We start from the raw sequence: 21,581 nt of genomic DNA, 5'->3' as shown, positions 1-21,581 counted from the left end.
TAAAATTCCCTGACACAAGCAACTATGAGCTAATTGGCTGAAGATATCATGAAGGTCAAGGAAGGAAGGAAGGAAGGAAGGAAGGAAGGAAGGAAGGAAGGAAGGAAGGAAGGAAGGAAGGAAGGAAGAGGGACGGAACATGCAGTCTTTTCAGTAAGCATCTGAGACTGCCAGAGCTAAGAGGGTACTTGATACCCTCTTAAGCTTCCTTCCCTCCTGCACAACAGGATAATGAAGGATAATGGGCTTCAAAGAACTACCACCTTCTTTCTTTGTCTTTTAAGCCAATATAATATGATCCTTACTGGACACATCACCCTTCACTCCTCATGGGTAAGATTTTTGTGAATTTAATTGAAAACTCCTGACAAGATCACTACACTCAGTATTATGACAGGAGCAGAAGGATGAGTAATAATGGATTGTTGCATTTGATTAACTATTCTACAGTTATCAGAAAGCAAATACTCTGAAGCAGATGTGAGATGTTACTCCTCTATCATTATGGCAAAACTTCAAATTACTTTCTATTAAATTACCTGTGTCTCCACATGAGAAATCTAATATCACATTTGCTATTTTCCCCATCCTTACACTGAACATACTTCAGTCTCCTCAATCCTAAACACTGATCCACTCTTCTTGTCCCACAATGCTCAGAACCAGTGCAGATTTTTTTAAACCAAATATATACATAAAATACACCTATAAAAAGTATTCACAGAGGATAAGAAAGAGAATGAGAAGATGTAATGTCTGTGGAAACATCCTTGTCCTGTTGGATGAGGAACAGATTTATTCATACTTTAATTCAGATTACTTTTAGAAATATGCTATTAAGTCCCTTGTAATAAAAGGACACCCTGGTCTGAACAGTCTACCGAAGAGAAATGGGCAAAGTATTCTGCACAGTTACTTGCGAGAGGAAACTGTGAAAACTCTTTGTCACCAAACACAAGATGAAAAGAAAGTCCTGCACCAATTTGGATTTTAAGCAATTCTTTCACTAGCAGGCATAGTTAATCTTTGTTTAGACAACTGGTGGTATTTCCAGATTCTCTTCCTAGGGTGGTGAATACCTGGTGAGTATCTGTTAACAGGTGTGTGAGAAAATCATTTGATGTTGAAACAGTGACTTTTACAAAAGATGGCCAGAAATGAGGAAACTATGGAGCTGCAATAACATGGACAATTTAACTAATTCACTACTGTCTTCCTCTAGGAGATTTATTAGTCCAGCTGACTGAATCATGCATTATGGCTATCCCCTCCACCCTCCCTTTTTTCTTACACAAAAATATTAAAAAGCAGCTCACTGGAAGGTGAAAGTAAGGATATTTTCAGAGATGTACGGAATTATTGACTTCCCTGTTTCACCTTTCCAGTTGAGGTTCTCTCATCTGTCACAAATATGAGAACAAAATGGGCTTCTGTTTCTATCTACAGGTGAATCTATAGCTGCTGGGTTATTTTGTTTTGTTTTGTTTATTTGGCTGGTTGGTTGCTTTTTTTAATTTCAGCTATATTCACTGCTAATTACAGCTTTTACTCTCTTGGAAAAATGTGCTATTACTACTGTAGTTATTCAGTCCCTCCGTATTGCTTTTTGATCACCTCATTAGCCAACCTCTAATTTCACTTAACTGGGCCACAATGTTTAGCTTTTTGTCCTTGTCTCCATCCTCTCCTCATCCTCTATGTCTTTCTAGGTCTTCTACACTCCTGCTCCTTTTCATAAAAGTGCAGTAGTCCAGCATTCAATAACACTACTAAACAAAAAAGCAAGTTCCCAAAAGTGAGCACCATTAAAACACCAGTTTGGCAAAATATCCTAAACCTAACAGAAATATATAAACAGCAAAAGAAAATATCTTCGGATACTCAAAACAGCTATTAAAATCCTGATAGGACTTTCTCTGCTCTATGTTGACTAGTTCTAAAATTCTTCACTCTTTTTCTCTTATGAAAGCTTCATGGCATACCCACACTTCTTACAGTCTTTTCTATGGTTGTACCCCCTTCGCACCTTTTCCCTTCAGCATCTCTTTCCATCATAAATTCTTGTCATTTAGCTCTCCCATCCCTCAGCACAACTTGATTCCTCTACAACCCTACAGAAATTAACAAAATTGAATAAGATTATCATTTGCCTAGTAGGTTCTATCCCTTTCCCTCTTTCAATTTAACTCTTCAGGGCAGGGACTACTATTTTGAGGTTATATATTGTTCAGCATAATGGACAGTGATCACTTGTCCTTTTGCACTACGAAAGCAGCTATGTGCAACAATAACAACAAGAAACTTGCCAGTCATTATTTACAAATTCATTGTTTTTTTTCCTAATCTTACTCTTTCAGGCCCACTCAAGAAGTCAAAGTCTTTCCCCTGAACCTGGTCTTGGTTTGCTTTACAGGATGTGACACACTTCTGGTGATGGGAGAACAAAACGATGGTGCACTAAATTATTAATATATCATTATTCTTCCTGAAATGCATTTATGAGAATTAATGTAAATAGTCTACTAAGCATACTTCACAGTCTAAAAATGTTTTTAAATAAGGTATGGAAAGTGTTATTTTCTTGTTATGTTAATGGAGTACTTACACAGATGTATCCAGCAGCTCCACTTTCACTCCATTTTCAGAAAAGATTTGTATCAATGATTATATGGACAACTGCACTATTTTGTGACTACCAGAAAATGGTTAGCTATGCAATCTACACCTGAAATGGAAATCAGTACTGCTCCACTGAAAGCAATGATAAAAAAACTTTGTTAGATAAGGAATCCTTATAAAGCACATGAAAACCATAACAACTTGGTTTCAGTAGCTACTGAATATTTTACAGGAAACAGAAAAGTCCTTCAAAGATAGTTATGCCTTATTTTTCTCAAAACATCTACAACTGTTCTTAATGGAACTCTTATAAGCCAGTAGTTATCTCTACTTACTCAGCCACTCTGCCTCTACAGTATAATGAAATTCTGGTATGAAGATAGTACATCCTATTAATGGAAGTATTACGGACACAGATGGTTATCAAGGCTACAGACTGCTGAACACCAAGGCTATTTTCCAGCTGATATCATACAGTATTTAGACTCAAAAATCTGGGACACAAATAACTTCATAGAAAGCATACTCCAGTATTCTGCACAAGCCTTTACTGATCAAATCCAGGCAGGCAACATTAATATTCTCAAATTTTTCTTAAACATCACTTTCACAGGCAACACAAGAATTTTATACTACTGTAATTTCAATCTGTTTAGCTTAATTTTTTTTCTTTATGCTTATCATGTGTATGTATCTACCCTGATATATTTTCATAATAGATATCCTGTGCTTACAATACTATTACACACAACTTTTACTTAACTTTATCATTTAGGCTTAAATATTGTATTCAGTTGTTTGTCACTACAGAAAATCAGAACATTTTATGCTATAGGAAAGTAAAAATACGTAGAAACAACTTCTTTGTGGTAAATGTAGGTGTAGTACCGTCTAATAATTGAATATTTAAATATTAAGTATTGCACAAATTAATATTTTAGTAAAGTTCCATTATTTGAAAAAAGATTTAAAAATAATGTTGAAAAAGAAAGCCACCAGGACCATTTTAGCAGGATGCCATGCCTATAAATCTCATCATACTATGATACGAACCCAAAGGTCAAATGCCCAGGAATGCTATTTTTCATTCTTTAATAAGGAAATTCAACAATTCCAGAGTAGGGAAAAGAATACAACCAAACTGAAAAGCAGTCTGAACTGTTATTTTATTTTCTCTTCAAAATGGAGTAAGAAAAGTTTGGAATATTGTGAAATCTTTGTCAAAGCTGTCAGTAAATATATTAAATCCAACATATATTTATTATATTGCATACTTTCTTCATATTTTTTTTCTAAATCATGAACTGAATAAGAAATATTATTTCAGGCTTTATTTAGCATTAGAATTGAAAGGTAATATTTTCAGCTACAACTTCACCTGAGCCAGAGTCAAAAACTTTCTGCCTTGACACCCCAAGCTATACCACAAATCATTCATCTGACCTACAGACACGCTCCGAGAAAACTCTGCATCAAGACTTCAAGAATTAGTGAAGCAAGACTACTAACTTTTGTGAAACCAAAAAGTCCAAGGCATAATTTTTAGAAGTGAAAAGTGAAATTAGAAATGCAGTTTTGTAAGGCTGTAAACAGCCAGCTTGTATAATAACATTAAACTATCATTGCTCCTCCAGTATTCACCTTTGTACACAGAATCATAAAAAAGCTACCTTGAGGCTTTTTACGTGCTCAGTTTTATTTCTGTGCATATTTTTTAAAAACTTTTTTTACATGAACCAGCAGAGTACCAACTACCATTTACAGTATCTCCCACATGCAGCTCATTTCATGTGTACGCCAAAACCTACTCCATGCGGCTTCTTCCACAGTCTTGCATAGCCTAAATTATTCCACAAAAGATATATTTATATGAAAAGCAAGAAAAAAAAAGATAATTTCATGAGCTAACTCTGGTGCTTTTCCAGAAGAGACATAAACACACATAATGAAGGAGAAAGAAATAATTTATCCAAATGAAATACAACTTCAGAACCAAACTATTGTGAATTTGGAAGAGTAAGAAGTGTAGGTAGGGGTCTAGTATTACTCTGGCAAGAATACATATTCCTAGAGTAAACAAAGTTTCATTAATCCCACATTTAAAAGAATATTTTTTTTTTTGCTTTCTTTTTTTTTTTTTCTTACTTTTGGTTTCTGGTTTATAACCAGATTAGCCCAGAACATTAGATCCAAGAGTGATCCAAGGTTTCATAGGTGTGTGCATACCTATTAATGTTGTTCATATAATACTCCCTATTACAAAGAAAAGCCTGCAGTAGATTATTAGTAGATTACATTGAAAAGTACACTATTTAAAGTAGCTGTCACTAAAAGTTAATAAATGGAAATCATTCATATCAAGAACTTCAGAACTCAAATTATTTTATACAAGAATCCTATCCTCTTCTTCAAATTACTTTCTTACGGGAAGCTTGCCACTGCATTGATCCCATCTTTTTTTTTTTTTAATTATATCTATCTATCCAAAAGAGTACTGATCCAGTAAGTTCGAATTCAAGGAAACAGGTTAATTAGCTTCAATAGCTTTCTTAATTTGACTATGAGGTTAAAGTATGTGAACCTTAAATTATAAGAATCTCAAGACAGGAATCATGTCTCTCTGTCTGACTAGGCTTCTTTATTAATTCTGTAATAGGATCTAAATTTATGGTCATGTTCCAGATATAGTCATCAACATCTGAAAGAGAATCAAAAACTACTTCAAGTACAGAAACCTTTCCATAATCTTTGTTTGCACACTGGACACAATGTCATTTTAGAATTTCCTACACAAAGAACTGGCACCACTTAATTCATAATAAATTAGTTTAGCCATTGTAATAGATGGATGGCCTCTTACACTGGTTTAAACCTGACTTGAGTCCTCTGGCTTGTCCCGGAAACTACTCTCCTGGGTATAATAAACAGCTTAGGACAATTACAACTGATAGGTTACTTTGTACAGTACTTTCCGCTTTCTCTTTTACAGGCTTTTTTACTTGCAAAGTCATTTTCAACCCGACAAGTAATTCTGCCACAGAAGCACTAATTGTTGGGGACGGTTTTGTGGTTTGGCCTTTCAGCTCCTAATTTATTCACTGTAATGCCACACGATGACAGTATTATAAAAGAATTTCCTATTTACTATATAGTTATGCATAAAATTGTATGTACATACATATATGCAAAATTAATAGAGGTAAATCTGAAAAACAGCATACAAATAACACAAAATAAAATGTCATGCTGTGTAAAGTACCTACAGAACTGAAGGCAGCATTATACCCAGCATATAAATTTTGTTCCTAAATACATAAATCAAAGGGTTCTAGAATGTGCAAAGAGGTTCAAAACTAGACAGACTCTATGTTACCTTCAAGAATGTACCAAATGTGCTGGATCAGTACCTGATGCTGCCAACAAATGCAGATAATGCAGTTTTTATCACTGGTAAAGGAAGCCAGCACTAACTGATGATGACCTCACAAAATACTTAGCCTGATTTGAATCAAAAAGAACAAAGCTAAGGTACTTAAAATATTCATACAGGCAACACTTCCACTTCTGAGGTCTGACAAATGCAAAACTGCAAACCCCAGTTCTTTTGCAGAAACAGTTCGAGAATTGCTCTTCAGGAAATCCGGTACTAAAAGTCTAGCAGTAATTTCCTCGCAACAAAGACCTACCCCACTATTCTAAACTTAGTTTTTGTCCTGCCCCAAAACTGAGAGGCAGTATGCTTCAGCAGTTTATGTGCCTGCTGGCCAGCACTTAATAGAGAACTGCCAGCATTTACTGAAATTACTAACCAAGTTGTCTCTGTTTGAAAATCTGAACTTTAGATAGAGACTGTACAAAAATAGATTGAAAGAGACAAAGAGACACCTGTGGGAATTTTTTGAGCTCCTCTGAGATGAAAGGCACAAAGAAAACCTTGATATTATTACCTAAGACAGGGTACATCTGTGATCCAGTTGCACAAAGTTGTATCACATTAAAACTGGGTTCCAGCAGCTTTGTGCGAAGCCTTATTAGTCTTACCAAGGAAGCTTAAATTCCACTTGGGCACAAACATCTGCTGATGCTCTTTAGGCAGGTGACAGGCCCCTCTAGAGGGACCCCATCAGGTATCACCTCCACATGACCATACAGTAAATCAGAGTGGGGACATGCCAGTGCATGTAAACACCTGACATGGAGCCTGGCTCACATACATTACACGCAGGGCTATGCTGGGACCTACGCTCAGTGTTATAGCCTTTCTTTCCACACTCCAAACCTTGTATTTCCCTTGGCTTCATAATTGTATGTAATGATCAAATTTCCAAAACTTACACCAAAATTGAAGTATTCTGACCTAAGGCTGTTAAAGCAAGAATGTAAATACACTGAGTCTAGGGAAAGTACTTACTTCAAAAAAGCTGCTCAGAATTGGTCAATATTCTTAGCAAACACTTAATGTTTTATGTTTAACAAAACTATAAATTCAGTAAAGCATGCTAAGTTGAAGAATGAAGTTTAAGATATGCTTGCTGCTCTGTGAAGAAGATGCCTACATTACCAAAGAGAGCCTGCTCTTAAAATCTTTTAATTTGTATTTCACATACTCCAGGTAGTAAGTTTTAAAAATAGGTTAAAAAAAAGTTGATGATTCTCAAGGTCAAGAGAATTGAGCCTTGCAGTTGCATAGGACTATTAAGGGAGATATTTAAAATCTAAACAGAGAAACAGTAATAAAGAACAGAAAGTGATAACTGTACAGAGAACAGGTGATTTTTTTTCCATTGCCAATTGTTATTATAAAGCCAGTGCTAGTCAGTACCTCAAAACATCCTGTTCATAGGATCATAGAATAGTTATGGTTGGAAAGGACCTTAAGATCATTTAGTTCCAACCCCCCTGCCACAGGCAGGGACACCTAACATTAAACCATGGCATCCAAGGTTTTGTCCAACCTGGCCTTGAACACTGCCAGGGATGGAGCATTCACAACTTCCCTGGACAACCTATTCCAGTGCCTCACCACCCTTACAGTAAAGAATTTCCTCCTTAAACCCAACCTAAACTTCCCCTCTTTGAGTTTGAACCCATTACCCCTTGTCCTACCACTACAGTCCCTAACAAAGAGCCCATCCTCAGCATCCCTATAGCCCCCCTTCAGATACTGGAAGGCTGCTATGAGGTCTCCATGCAGCCTTCTCTTCTCCAGGCTCAACAGCCCCAACTTTCTCAGCCTATCTTCCTATGGGAGGTGCTCCAGTCCCCTGATCATCCTCATGGCCCTTTTCTGGACTTGTTCCAACAGTTCCATGTCCTTTTTATGTTGAGGACACCAGAACTGTACACAATACTCCAAGTGAAGTCTCACGAGAGCAGAGTAGAGGGGCAGGATCACCTCCTTCGACCTGCTGGTCACGCTCCCTTTGATGCAGCCCAGGATACGGTTGGCTTTCTGGGCCATGAGTGCACACACAGCTGGCTCATGTTCATTTTCTCATCGACCAGCATCCCAAGTCTTTTTCCACGGGGCTGCTCTGAATCTCTTCTCTGCCCAACCTGTAGCTGTGCCGAGACTGCTCCAACCCAGGTGTAGGACCTTGCACTTGGCATGGTTAAACTGAAGATTACAACTGAAGAAAGAACAATTAATACAATTTTTCCTCCTTAAAAAAAAAAAAAAAAAAATTCAAATACCAAAGCAGTTCTACCCTTCTTCAGAAAAGCTCCAAAAACATTATTTATTTTATTTTTTACTCCATTGTGACACACAGTCTGGTCTGCTATATCCAGATGACCTTTGAAGGTCCCTTCCAAAATAGACTATTTTATGATGATTTTGTGATTCTATCTTCCCTTTGTTGAGGTAATGAACTTCCAGCCTTTGAGCTGACTGCATTCTGTTCTGCCCTGACCCACTCTCTCCAACCTCTTTGTCTTTTCCTCTTCCTTCTTCTAGCTCTTTTCAGCTACTCTATATCACGCAGCTTTGCTGCTGTCTCCTCCTACCCTTGCTGTGCACCATGATAGCAGTATCTTACCTAAAACTGCAGGTTGGTGGAGAATGCAGCACTTCAGCAATATTGCCCCACAGGCCGTTACTTCCCTTTTATTGGTCCTGTGGTCCACATCTTCCCCTCCACAAGTGACTGAATCAGCAAACATTAGTGGGGAGCCACCTGAGATTGCTGTGTGGGGGGTTGGAGATTTACATTGCGCAGAGCAACAGAGAGAGTCTGGACAGTCTGGACATGGGTCTGTGCTGAGTGCCGTGTAACGTACAGCAATAGCTGCTTAGGGCAGTGTCAGAGAGGCAGAAGAGCACCACTGCTGTAGCACAGAGGTACTGAACAAAGAGGATTGTGGTGTGCAGTAAAGGCCCTCGGAGTAAAGGTAGGAAAGTCAGTGTGTAACATAGGATACAGAGAAATAGTGAGTAACTTTGGAGTATAACACGGAGTATTGAGAAGACTGGGTGCCTCCTAGTTTACACACATCCCATCAAAGGTATTGTCCAATTCTGTTTAACCATCAGTGATTAAAAAAAAGAGAAAAAAAAAGAATATTTATTGATTGCTGTAGGAGGAAGAGGTTCATTGAAAGAAGTGGGAATTAAATGGCTGGAAGGTGAGTCTGACTAAGGCAGGTTGATAACTGGCAGCTTAATTTATCTCTTTATGTAAGACAAATTTATCACGGGAGCTCACAGAATGTACAATAAACTGAAGGTACATTTTGTATGCTTTAAAAATTATGGAAAGGACAAGAAAATTCTTATTACCTTTGGGCTTACTTTAGCTTTGTGCTGCATCTCTTTATTTCACGTATTTTGCTCCCTTCTTCTTGTATGTGCCACTCTCCCTTCAAATGAGAGTCTGTTTCACAGTAAGTCATCCTGTACTGTGCCATGTCAGTCATACGTGCCTTCATAATACCACTGTTTCTTGCTCGCTTCAGACTAGCTCTGATATCCTTTCTCCTCTCTCTTTTAAGAAGAGGAAATTCTTTCCATCATCTCTTTTCACTTCTCTCTTACTTACCCTTAGGATCCAACCTTCACATTAAAATTGGGGCTTAACCTTGCCCTCTCAAAAGGGATGAGCAAGAGTAGAGGCCTTCTGTGTATGTCTACCTAGGAAGGATGCTAGAAGAAAGACTGAAACTCTCAAAGAAATACTTTGAAATAAGCAGGAGGAAATTTTACTTTCCAACTTCCATCTCATTTGAGAGTACAAAGAAGTTTGGAGGTCTTTCCCTCTTATCCTACACCCCACAACCTAGATAATTAACAAGATAATTACCCTTATTAACTTATAACTAGATAATTTCCCTTATTTCCTTTGACAGCAGTACAAGCAAGGATAGAGTCTGTCATTAGACTACAAGTGTTTTCAGTCTAGGACTGTATGAAACTTGCTTATGAAGCAACTTCCATGCCTATGATATCATAGAAATAATACAACAGTAAGACATAAGTAAATAAAAGTACAGTAATACCTAAGGTTTATTCATTATATGAATATGCCAGCTTGAGCACCATAAACATTTTTTCCTCCTGCAGTTATGACCTCAACCAGCAGGGGAACCCAACCTGTAACAGCAGGGAAAACCCATCTCCTTTGCATCACCTTAAATACATAGCTTCCTACAGTTTTGTCTTGAAAGAAAATATTTTCTCTGAAACAGTCCTGTGCAAAGTATTCTGAAAGAGGCCTACGAAAATGCCTGGCATTAACTACTGTGTTCCAGGTACTGGTTGCAGTAGTGCCATTAAAGTTGTCACTAATATAGCAAACAAGTTAAACATTTTCTAGGACTCTTCTAACATCAGCTATCATCACAGATATTAAATCTAAGGTAAGTTAAAATAAAGTGGTATATAGCTTTATAACGCTATTTCTAACAATATTACGGTCTTTCTTGATTCTATTGTTTCTCTGTTTATAGTTCTCTGTGCTTAATGAGATAATTTAATATGAGGGGATGAAAAAGAGTAGCCCTTGACTATGTTGCTTTCACATAGTGCCAGAAGTGTAATTTAGCTATGGTTTTATCTCACCCATTGATTGTATGGGTATTTACAAAGGCTTGTCTATCTGTATTCTCCCACTGGAGACAAACATGTTTCCCTGACAGAAGCCCACCTTCACACATTAATAGTTTTTAAAGTTTTTCTTTTCCCACTCTTCTGGGAACATGTAGAAGATAGGACGACAAGCAGAGGGGGTAATATAAACATGCTGAGTTTTTTTCCTTAAGCTGCCTCTAATCAGTGAAGACAGTGGCTTTTCCAAAAGGCAGCCTGAGCAGCTGATGGCCTGAAGTGTTTACACGTTACATTCAAGCAGAAAACCTACTCTGCTAATCATCCTGTGTTCTCTTTAATCCCATAAGAGAGAAAAAAGAGAAAAGCTTTCAGAAACAATTCCAATATTGACACTACGTGACCTTTCACATGGCCATCTCTTATCACTGTCTGCAAAGGCAGCTTACAGTGACCAAGCTCCTGAATTTAGGAACTTCATGTTGACCTATTGCCTCTAGTTAGCTAATGAATCAGACTGCAAACTGCAATAAGGCTGCTGCAGTTGTTAGTAATGCTCTCCCACAAGATATCGGGCACAGAAAACTCTATCCAGTGATGCAGTATATACTTACGTGAATGCGTAATAAGTTCTCTAGTATTTTGTCCAGTTCAATTTAAAATGTCTGTAGTAATTAGGCTTCTAGACAGTCCCTCAGAAAACTGTTCCATAATCACACAAACTCCAACCATTTTTCTGTGCTGCAACTGCCATCACAGAATGTAGATGAAAGAGGATTTGACTACATGGGTGACTGCTTAAGACTGCTGAGGAACTAAAGGAAACAAAGCTGTTAGTATTGATGAACTAATGTTTCCAATGACACACCAGGGGGCTGAAGGTGTTGCCTCTCAGATGAAATGTGAAAGCAAGGCACTAAGCATTAGAGGCAATTAAAGTTCTCTCAGCACTCTTTGCACAGTACCAGTGTTAACCCCTGGTTCCTGGCCACGTTCCAAATCACATAATTAAATTCTGCTTTCCCAAATATTTCCTTTCCCTATCATTTAGAAAGACATCCACCCCTTAATATGAAATGCTATACTGATGTCGGGTTTAACCTCAAAGGAGGATGCTTATGAGAGAAAAACAGCTACAGTTTGGTCACTTTATTATAGGTACCAGGCTTAGAAAAGCATTTTATCTTAAATTACATTTTATTCACACTTAACGTAGATTTATTTCCCTTATAAATCCAAAGTGTTTCCTCTCAATCTCTTGTGTATAATTCAGTCTTGTAGAAAATAATCTACCAATTTGTTACCTAATTATTTAAACCTAATTCATCTACATCCCTGATCTTTTACTCCAAAAACATTCATATATCATGGAAGGAGATCTATAGATTTACTTGCCATTAGGAAATAGTTTATCTCTACTGAGCCTGAGAACCCATGAACGCATACTGGGCCTGACTTTCCAGCTGTGATCAGTACTCACTCTCTGCTATCTGATGGCTGAAGAGTGAATTATTCTGTGGAAAACACAACCATTATGCAAAATCCCAATCTGCACCTTCATAACACATCCCATCATAGAATATCTCCAGTTGGAAGGCCCCCATTAGGATCAGTGAGTCCAACACCCTGTTCCTCGCAGGACCACCTAAAACTAAACCATATGACGAGGAGTGCCATTCAGATGCTCCTTGAACTCTGAGAGGCTCAGTGCCACGACCACTTCTGGGAGCCTGTTCCAGCAAGTGACCATCCTCTCAATGAATAAAGTTTTCCTAATGTCCAGTTTGAACTGGAATCTGAACCCCTGATGCAGCTTCTTTCCATTTTTCACATCCTACCACTGGACATGAGAGAGAGGAGATCAGTACCTCTCCCTCTACCTCCCCCCTAGACTGTGATAAGGTCTCAGAGTTCTCCAGGCTGAACAAGCCAAGTGACCTCAGCTGTCCTCCTAAGTCTTGACTTCAAGACCTTTCACCAGCTTGGTTCCCCTCCCCTGGACACACTATACTCATCTGGTGTCCCTTCTTATTACTGAGGAACACAAAAATGCACACAACACTCAAGGTGGGGCTGCAGTTGTTAGGCACCAAATACTTTCTATTTGCTTGATACCATCCTAAGCAGTTTTGATTTGGTTTGATTTGGTTTCATTGCTTGGCTGCTTTTTGGTCATGTTTCTGGTTATTCCTGTTGTGGATTCTCAGTCAGGAGGGGAAACCTAATTATCTCCCTGTATTTCTCATAGACACATCAGTACTGCCACTGATGCTGCAATTGTTTGTTTTCTTCTGCTCACTTTTTGTCTTGGGGTTGAACAGTGGTATTCCTTCCTCGACGACATTTCATTCTCTAACTGACACTTGATATTCATGACCAAAGAGAACAAATGTATTTTATGTGAGCATGTTTATAAGATTTTGCCAAGTCTGTGATATTATTTAAATAAGAACTATTACTCAACTTGATTTGGAATGTCACGTGTCCTTAGTTGGAGAGGAAGTAAGCAACTGGGGTGAAACTTATATTCCTGTGCATTTCTAAATGAAAAATGACCCACAAGGTGGAAGCTGTCATAATGTACTGGTACCATGGGAAGGGCAAGCTCACGAGTCACGGACATAATTTTACTTCAATTTACAGTATTTGGGAAAATCTACAGTTCTGAAGGAGTTGTCTAGAGACAGAGGAATGAAAATAAAGCATTGCACATGCTTGGGGGCATCTGTAAGATCCGATGCAATTGTGACTACATATATAAGTGCTGGGGTGGGGAAAGGGAGAAAAGACTTATTCTTTAAGTCATGTTGAAAACTAAGTTTTATATATATGGTGCTATCAAATGCGTAATTGCAATCTTTCCTCCATTGTCTAAGCAAAAGAATATAGTTGAGAATACACTTTATTTGTTCAGAATTATTTCTAGGTAGGAGCAAATATTCTACATTATTCTAATGTATAGCATGAGTACTCAATGGTTATTTCATAAATGAGTGCATGGAGAGGTTGGAGCACTTCAGATACATCATAACAAAAAAAAAAAACAAACCACTAAGAGACTACGAAGGCTCAAGAAATTATACTAAGGATATATAAGCAATGACCAAAATATTATTTATTCTATTCATTGTAAGATACTAGAATATTGCAGTACATTAGTACATCTAATCATCTAAGGGACTCTTAATCAGGGACTGTAGCAATAGGACAAGGGTAGTGGGTTTAAACTGAAAAAGGGGAAGTTCAAGTCAGATATAAGGAAGGAGTCCTTTACTGTGAGGGTGGTGAGGCACTGGAATAGGCTGCCCAGAGAAGTCGTAAGTGCTCCATCCCTCGCAGTGTTCAAGGCCAGGCCAACAGAGCCTTGGGCAACATAGTCTAGGTTGATGTAATCCTGCCCATGGCACAGGGTTGGAACTGAATTATCTTAAGGTCCTTTCCAACTCAAGCCATTCTGTGATTCTATGAAATAGAGTAATAAAATCATAGGGCAGTTTGGATTGGAAAGGACCTTTAGAGAACATCTAGTACAAGGCCCTTGCCAAGGGCAGGGACATCTTTCACTAGATCAGGTGGTTCAAAGCCCTGTCCAACCTGACACTGAGTCACAGAATCCTATAGGGTTGGAAAGGACCTTCAGATCACCAAGTTCCAGCCCCCCTGCCATGGGCAGGGACACCTCACATTAAACCAAGTCACCCAAGGCTCTGCCCAACCTGGCCCTGAACACTGCCAGGGATGGAGCATTCACAGTTTCTTTGGGCAACCCATTCCAGTGCCTCACCACCCTCACAGTAAAGAACTTCTTTATATCTAATCTAAACTTCCCCTGTTTAAGTTTGAACCTGCTACCCCTTCTCCTGTCACTACAGTCCCTAATGGAGAGTCCCTCCCCAGCATCCTCGTAGGCCCCTGGAATGCTTCCAGGGATACAAAATACACAATTTCTTCACTGTTCATGGAACAACTTGTTCCACCACACCTGTCTCGCTACCCTGATCGTAAAATAAAAATAATCTTTCTTATGTTCAATCTGAATTTATTCTTTTTTAGTTTAAAATCATTGCCCTTTGTCCTGTCACTACAGGCATTGGTAAAAAGTTTTTCTCCTCCTTCTAAGTCCCCTTCACATATTGAAATGGTGTAATAAGGTCTCGCTGGAGCCTTCCCCAAGATGAACAACCACAGCTCTCTCAGCCTTTCTTCACTGAAGAGGTATTAAAGCCCTCTGATCATTTTCATGGCCAAATAGTCCCACTCTTCATACACTTAAATTGTCCACACTGTACAGTATACTACTCCTGATCTATTAAAATGTCAACATAATATTATTCAATCTCATTTTAATTTCATATTCATCCCTCTTTGCCTTCTGGTTTTATTTCTTTTAAAATGACTTACCTTAAATGTAACAAAGTTAAATGTATAATATTTACAGTGAGGAAACATTTTCAAATATCTGCAATACACCCAGGATAAAATAATATAAATAGCATATTAACAAGGATATGAAATATTCTAAATGTGAAAGCTAAAATTCCCGATTCTGAAAATCCTTTTTAGGATTATCCATTATAGTCCTTTCTTTCCCCCTTTGTTTTATTATTTTATACTTTTTTTTTTTTTTCCCAGTAAGTATAAGATACTTGAGAATGATGAAGCCCTCCAGGTATTAGGCAGTTTTGCTTCAAGTTCATGACTTAGGATTCTATTAATGATCAGTTCTGGCCTCTACACCTCCCCACAGACTCATAGAGATAATGAGAAGAGCAGGGAATTATCGATCAAAACTAATGTGGCTTCCTTGTAGATCCTGAGTTTCTGTGTTAAACAAAATCAGTCAATGCCCACTGAAAAGCCTGTTAATCATAAGGTATGAAAAATGTTTTATTGACTAAGATTCTCCAGAAAATAATATAGCTACAATGCTTGCAAAGAATAAAAACTTATTAAAATTTTAAAAAGGTGGTGTTTTGTGTTTTTCTGTTTTGTTTTGCTTCATTTGGGGTTTTTTTAAGAAGACTTTTTTTTACAACATAAATTGTCTGAACACTTTAACTTCAGTTACCTGAGATCCAATTATATGAAATTTAGGAATCTGGGGTATCCAGATCAATGCCCTGGGATTTCTCATAGCATAAATGTAATCCAAACTCAGTTCCAGAACATGAGAATCTTCTAATCACAGGTTTCAGGTAAGCAAATGAAAGATTGCCATCCTCGTTTCCTTTGAGCAATTAAACAACTTCTCTCATACTACTTTTCCTCTTATAAACTGTTCCTACATTCTGGGGGAAATTACAATTTATTTTTGAGCTACAAATACATATTGGACAGAATTACTGGAGTCTACTGAACATTTAAACATCCATCCCACACTTTACAGGTTAATATACTTGTATTCTATGAAATGCTTTGGCATAACAAATCTGATTTTCAGGTGGATGCAATAAAGAATGCAAACCATGGGTACATGAGTACACATGCTGTTTTCATACTGGGAAAAAAAAGAGAATAATTGCTATCTCCCAGTCTCTCACAGGCTCCAGCTTAAAAAACTGATGAAGCTTGACTGACACACAGGGAAATTACTCTGGTGATAAACCAGATGCTACGTTGAAGCATAATAACTTATTAAAGTAATGCAACTGAGGTCACTGCTGTGGAATTTGATCACAGAAAAGGGACTAGGGACTGCTAGTTGTAAATAATAATAATGTAGCTAAAAGTGCAGGCAAACTACTGTCATAATATCACAAACCCTACACTCATGAATAAAAATTCCATCACAACCAAACATACCAAACATATATTATGACTCTGTGGGTCTACGAATGAAGCAATCAACACTAAATCAAGCTTGAAATCAGGGTGAATATTGATGCCATTTTTTCAGATTACATTAGCAATCTGCCATATTTAAAGACTGATAGAAAAAAATAAAAGAGTAAATCAGCACTTTCCATCACAGGGAGGCATTTCAAGAAAATCTCTGTTCTTCATGCTCTGCTCAGACCAAGCCCTGAACACTGCATCTTCATTTTTAACAATTCCAGTTTTATCTATCTGACATATACTGTCTTTCATCTTTTAGGAAAAGGCCTTAGCTGATGTAGCAGAATGGATTTTGGTAATCAACTCAGGGCTTACTCTAAGAGCTATGTTCACAAGTGCAATCTCAGACAATGCTTCTGAGGTTTAAGAGCCCTTAAATTACTTACTCTTTTTGCTGCAATAACTGACACTTGCATTTCAGAGCTCCAGGAAACATACAGCAAAACTAAATATATTCTAAGGCACTTTTCTCCATTAACATTGAACAAATGGTAGCCAGGTACAACATGATGCATTTGAAGGTTGTAAAAATTAACAGCTTTGGTACTGAATCTTCAAAACAGTCTCTTGCCAGAAGCTGTGACACAGTCGTTAGCTAATGTTTTCTGGTCAGTAGGTTAGCAGGTCATGCTTCCTATGCCTGCTTCCTTCACAAATGACTTTGCATTCATAATTAAAGGTCTAGGGTATAATTCTGCTACTTTACTTCAAAGAAACCTCATTAAAATCAAGACTACATAAAGAATGAAATTAAAAATAAAAATAAAACACCACCAGTAAGATTTTTTGAAAGCAGAAATGTGTTCTTAAACAACAATTACATTCTTAACATCCAGTATATTATGAATAAATAAAATGTGTAAAAGCACGCTCTGTGTCCTATTTAAGAAAGCTAAGAGAAGGATATAATTGTTTGGAAAACGTGATTCTTTATGGTAAAAGAACACCCAACAATTATGTTTGGATGTTGTATTCCTAAATTAGCAGTGTTTGACTTAGTATCAGAGACAAAACTAGCTTTTCTCAGACCTAATTTTAGGTAGATTTCATGTTCTGTCCAGAAGAAAACATTGGCAGCTGTGTTTGAAACATCTAGAAATGAATATAAACAGAATGGAAAATTCTTTGAACTACTATTCTTTAAACTATGAACCTGGTAAATTCACAGTCGGATAGTTGTTAGTCAGTGGCCGATTTATCTGACAGCTGTATTTGCAAGCAGAACATCAGAGCGAAGATAAAATGCTCATTTATTCTTTTGTATATAATTATGTTTATGGTATGTACAACTATTTTTTTAACAATTCAAGAATAAACCTACAGATCGAGGATTTGGCTTGTGCTTTCATTTTAATTTGGGAACTTGACATATGATTCTAGATATCGTTATCTTTTTTGAGCTTTGATTACGGAACATCCCTAACATTGTCCAGGAAAGCTAAGCAGTATCTCCTACATGTCTTGCAATTACCATTCCTAGCAAAGGGCTCAACATCTTAAGTATAAACATTTCACAAAATAATAAAGATCTGCGTTACTAGATCTTATTAGAGCTATGTTGAAAAGCTTTAAAAAGATTAATTATAGTACTTGGACATGTAAGTTAATGGGGAGCTCTATTTTTCAACTGATGAACTTCCCACTTGTTTTTCAAATGTGGAGTATTACATAAAGAACCCTCTCTAATTACACAATATCTCAGCATAGATCCTGTCATCCATTTCTCTGTTTTCATAAAACGGTGATCAAGACCACTGAAAGCAAAAGGAGATTTGAAAGGCCTTCTTGAGTGGCCAATAAGATAGATAGGTTAGACAGATTAGATAGGTAGGTAGGCAGGTAGGTAGGTAGATAGATTAGATAGATAGATAGACACATAGACAGAGAGAGAGATAGATGATAGATAGATAGATAGATAGACAGATAGATAGATAGATAGATCGATAAGATAGGTAGCTAGCTATCTAGCTAGCTAGATGATAGATAGATAGATAGATAGATAGATAGATTGATTGATTGATTGATTGATAGTGTTCTCAAATATTAAATTATCTCAAACCTTTCATACTTGGAATCTAACCTAATACAGCAATTAGAGGATGAGGTGTAGTCATGTCTTCTTACTTGTACATTCTGCTAATCTAATCTCTCAGCATCACAGGTGACTTAAGGCAAGGCAGAAATGGTGAGTACCAGGACATCTTATTTATCTGAGGCACTGAAGATGAGACAAAATACTCTAATAAGGTGCCTTTTACTCTGTTGGGTATAAAGGAAAACTGAAGTTCCTAGGTTAGACAACTAACTCTGGATACCTAAGTTACAGCAAATGAATCTCACCACAGGCCATAACTGACTGAGGAAGAATTGTATTTAGTTCCCATTAGAAGATGAAAACGTCGTATTTTCCCTTATGACTTTCAACACATGTTGAAATTTTAATTGCTAATTTTTTTTTTTTTTTTGCTGAGGTTACAACTACAAATGACACAATAAAATCATTCTATGATTCTATGGTTCCTTTCTTAAGCAGTTAAGCCTGTTAGAATAAAACAGGAAAGAATTACTGGATACTGTATCACATTACGAAAATGACAGCTAAGAAACTGACTTAGAGTACCAAAACCAAAATGCAAAAATAGAATATGCATGATGTTCTATATTTAGCTTTCTGGGTAGGCTTTGAAATCTCCTTTGAGCTGTCTTGTTTGAGAATCACTGGTAAGACCAAATTCTGAGGCAACAGTTGGGTGTTCTCAGCAATATTTTTATCTGAGGACTCAAACCAGTCAGCCTTCAAAGGCAATCTGTGAATTTGTTATAGTTCTGTAAACACACATCTTCTTTTTACTTTTGTTAGCTGAGCCTAGATCAAAACACACAATTTTACATCAACTATTTTCAATATGTCTCCAAATTTATTTTTAATCTAAAAGTTTGCTAATGGCCTTGCACAGGCAGACCTCTCTTGAAGATTGTCCCACTGTGAACATCTGATTTAGCTGTAACACAGAAATTTGTCTCAAAAACTGATTTCAAAGTGAAACATTTCCATACCTCTCTGTACGTCAGCAGTTTTCCAGCTGCATGCAATCACTGCATCTGCAGTGAATCATACAGAATTATAATTTTAAGGAGTGATGTATGCTGGACATGTGAGGTATATTCAGATACTGTATTCTAACTATAGTATCATTGTTTCTTCAACAACATTAACTATCACACAGGAGCAGTCACATTAGCTTCCCATTGGCATAAAACTGCTCAGGCTCTTTTACAGTGGTTTTGTTAAGGTTTTTTTTTTAGTTTGTTTTTATTTTTTTTTAATAAAAAGGTAAGGAATAAAAACTGGGGGAAAAGAATGCCATTTCATTGCTGATGCTATCATCACATGCAAAACATAACAAGAGTGTTCTGTTAACATTCAACTGCATATGAAATTAAAACAAAAGTGAAATTCCAATTAAAAAAAATGTAACTGAAATATCTATACTATTAGTAATACTCTCTTGGGGAATTTCCATGATATTGCCATTACTAGTAGGGACACATAAAAAATTCTTGTATAGAGCTTTTATTTTTTTAATGAGACACTACCAGTTTTACACCGCTCTTGTACTGGCAGAAACTCATTGAATTGAACTTTGCTTCTTACCATCAACACAGGCTGGCCTTGCTCTTGTTGTACCGGCAATCTGTCCTTTTTTACATGCACAGCGAGCTGTTTGTCGGGCTATAGTCCTTCGGGGCTGACTGCTATCTCTGTCCAAAGTAACAATCTCACATGTACCTGCAGCCAGTTGACCTGGAAAAAGAACCAGCAACAGGTACCAGAGTCACTGAATGCACTACAGGCAATCTATTACAGCCAAATAGAGTCGTGGCCCTATGTCACAGCAGACACTCCACAACAAATGGGCAGCCAGCTGATGGATATAATAAAATGAGATGACACACAATTTTTCTTTGTGGGGGACATATGAATACCCTGCAAATGGGCTTTGTCAGAAAATGATTATTGTTCCATAAAAGTCATAGTGCTGAGGTTACACAGGTTACTTTTACTTATGTTGGCTAAGTAAAGGAACAATCTGCTTTTAAGCAATTAAATTCAAATGGTGTGCTCTTTACACATTTTCAGAAAAGAAATGATAAAGAATATGGAAAACAAAAAACTTCCTCACATGTCCATGAATATAATGGAGACTTAACTGCTTTGTGTGATGGTTTTGAAAGAAAAAAAATCTCTCAAAGTACGCCTGAATTTGACCAGATTGTCAGTCCTTTGGTTCTTGCTTCATCTAAACTGAACGGCAATTCATTCTCTGCCTGACCCCTATTCAAAGTAACAGGTCTTTTTTTGTTTTACTAAATTTAGTATGCAGCCATCCTGCAAATGGCAGTAAAATGACACTGCACCATGAGCTCAGTAACATTGTTTGCTTTTTATTGACTTCTTCAGTTTATGTAGCTTTCCCTGAATACTGAGGAAATCTACACCACCTAATTCTGAGTTTGGACCATGCTATGAGACGCTAAACAAAAACCACAAAAATTCTCTGCAAAAACTTCTTTCATGCAGAATAGTAGTCTGAAATAAATGTTATATATTTTTAATTATGCACTTCCTCTGATACAACCAACAGTAGCTTGGCTACTAGGTGGCATACTGTACTTTGGTATACTAGTTGGTTACTAGTATACCAAAATATTACCTTTTACAAGCAAGGAAGATACATTATTGAATTTCAATACATATGAAGACTGAAAACAAATCTTGAATATCACTTTGTATCACACATAATTTCTGGATTTTTCTGGTACAGTAGTAAATATAATTTCTATTGTATTTTGCCTTTGCAGGCAATCAATTATAAGCCTTCAAATGAAGATGTGAAAAAATATAATCTGCAAATCACAAGCTTACTATGTTTTGCTTTCACAAAAAGTAAGATTGGAACAAATGCAACACTGTATTTATAAAAACGTTGTCCAGTTCAAGTCATAATCAGAGTAAATTATTTTTATGCTGTTGAAATACTGAAAAAGACCAGTAAGACAAAAAGCTGAATTTTTAAATTTATAT

The 21,581-nt window shown here is 37.0% G+C and overlaps 1 protein-coding gene across 6 annotated transcripts in view; it reads right to left on the bottom strand.

Annotated features, from left to right (window-relative positions):
* TAFA5 (TAFA chemokine like family member 5) overlaps positions 1-21,581 on the bottom strand; it is a 436,737-nt gene that overhangs the window by 175,542 nt on the left and 239,614 nt on the right. For all 6 annotated transcript variants that reach the window (XR_009728385.1, XR_009728386.1, XR_009728387.1 and 3 more), the window contains exon 2: positions 20,151-20,300. Coding sequence is in view for 2 of the 6 variants with exons in the window: in XM_061372895.1 (XP_061228879.1) it covers positions 20,151-20,300 (150 nt within the window). In the remaining 4 variants the exon portion in view is untranslated. The remainder of the gene's footprint in view (positions 1-20,150; positions 20,301-21,581) is intronic.

This window comes from Neopsephotus bourkii, unplaced genomic scaffold (genome assembly GCF_033783945.1).
Source record: "Neopsephotus bourkii isolate Nb327-2 ecotype Australia unplaced genomic scaffold, CSIRO-AGI_Nbou_v1 NB_1624, whole genome shotgun sequence".
NCBI lineage: Eukaryota > Metazoa > Chordata > Aves > Psittaciformes > Psittacidae > Neopsephotus > Neopsephotus bourkii.
This window is presented reverse-complemented; position numbering and strand designations above follow the sequence as displayed.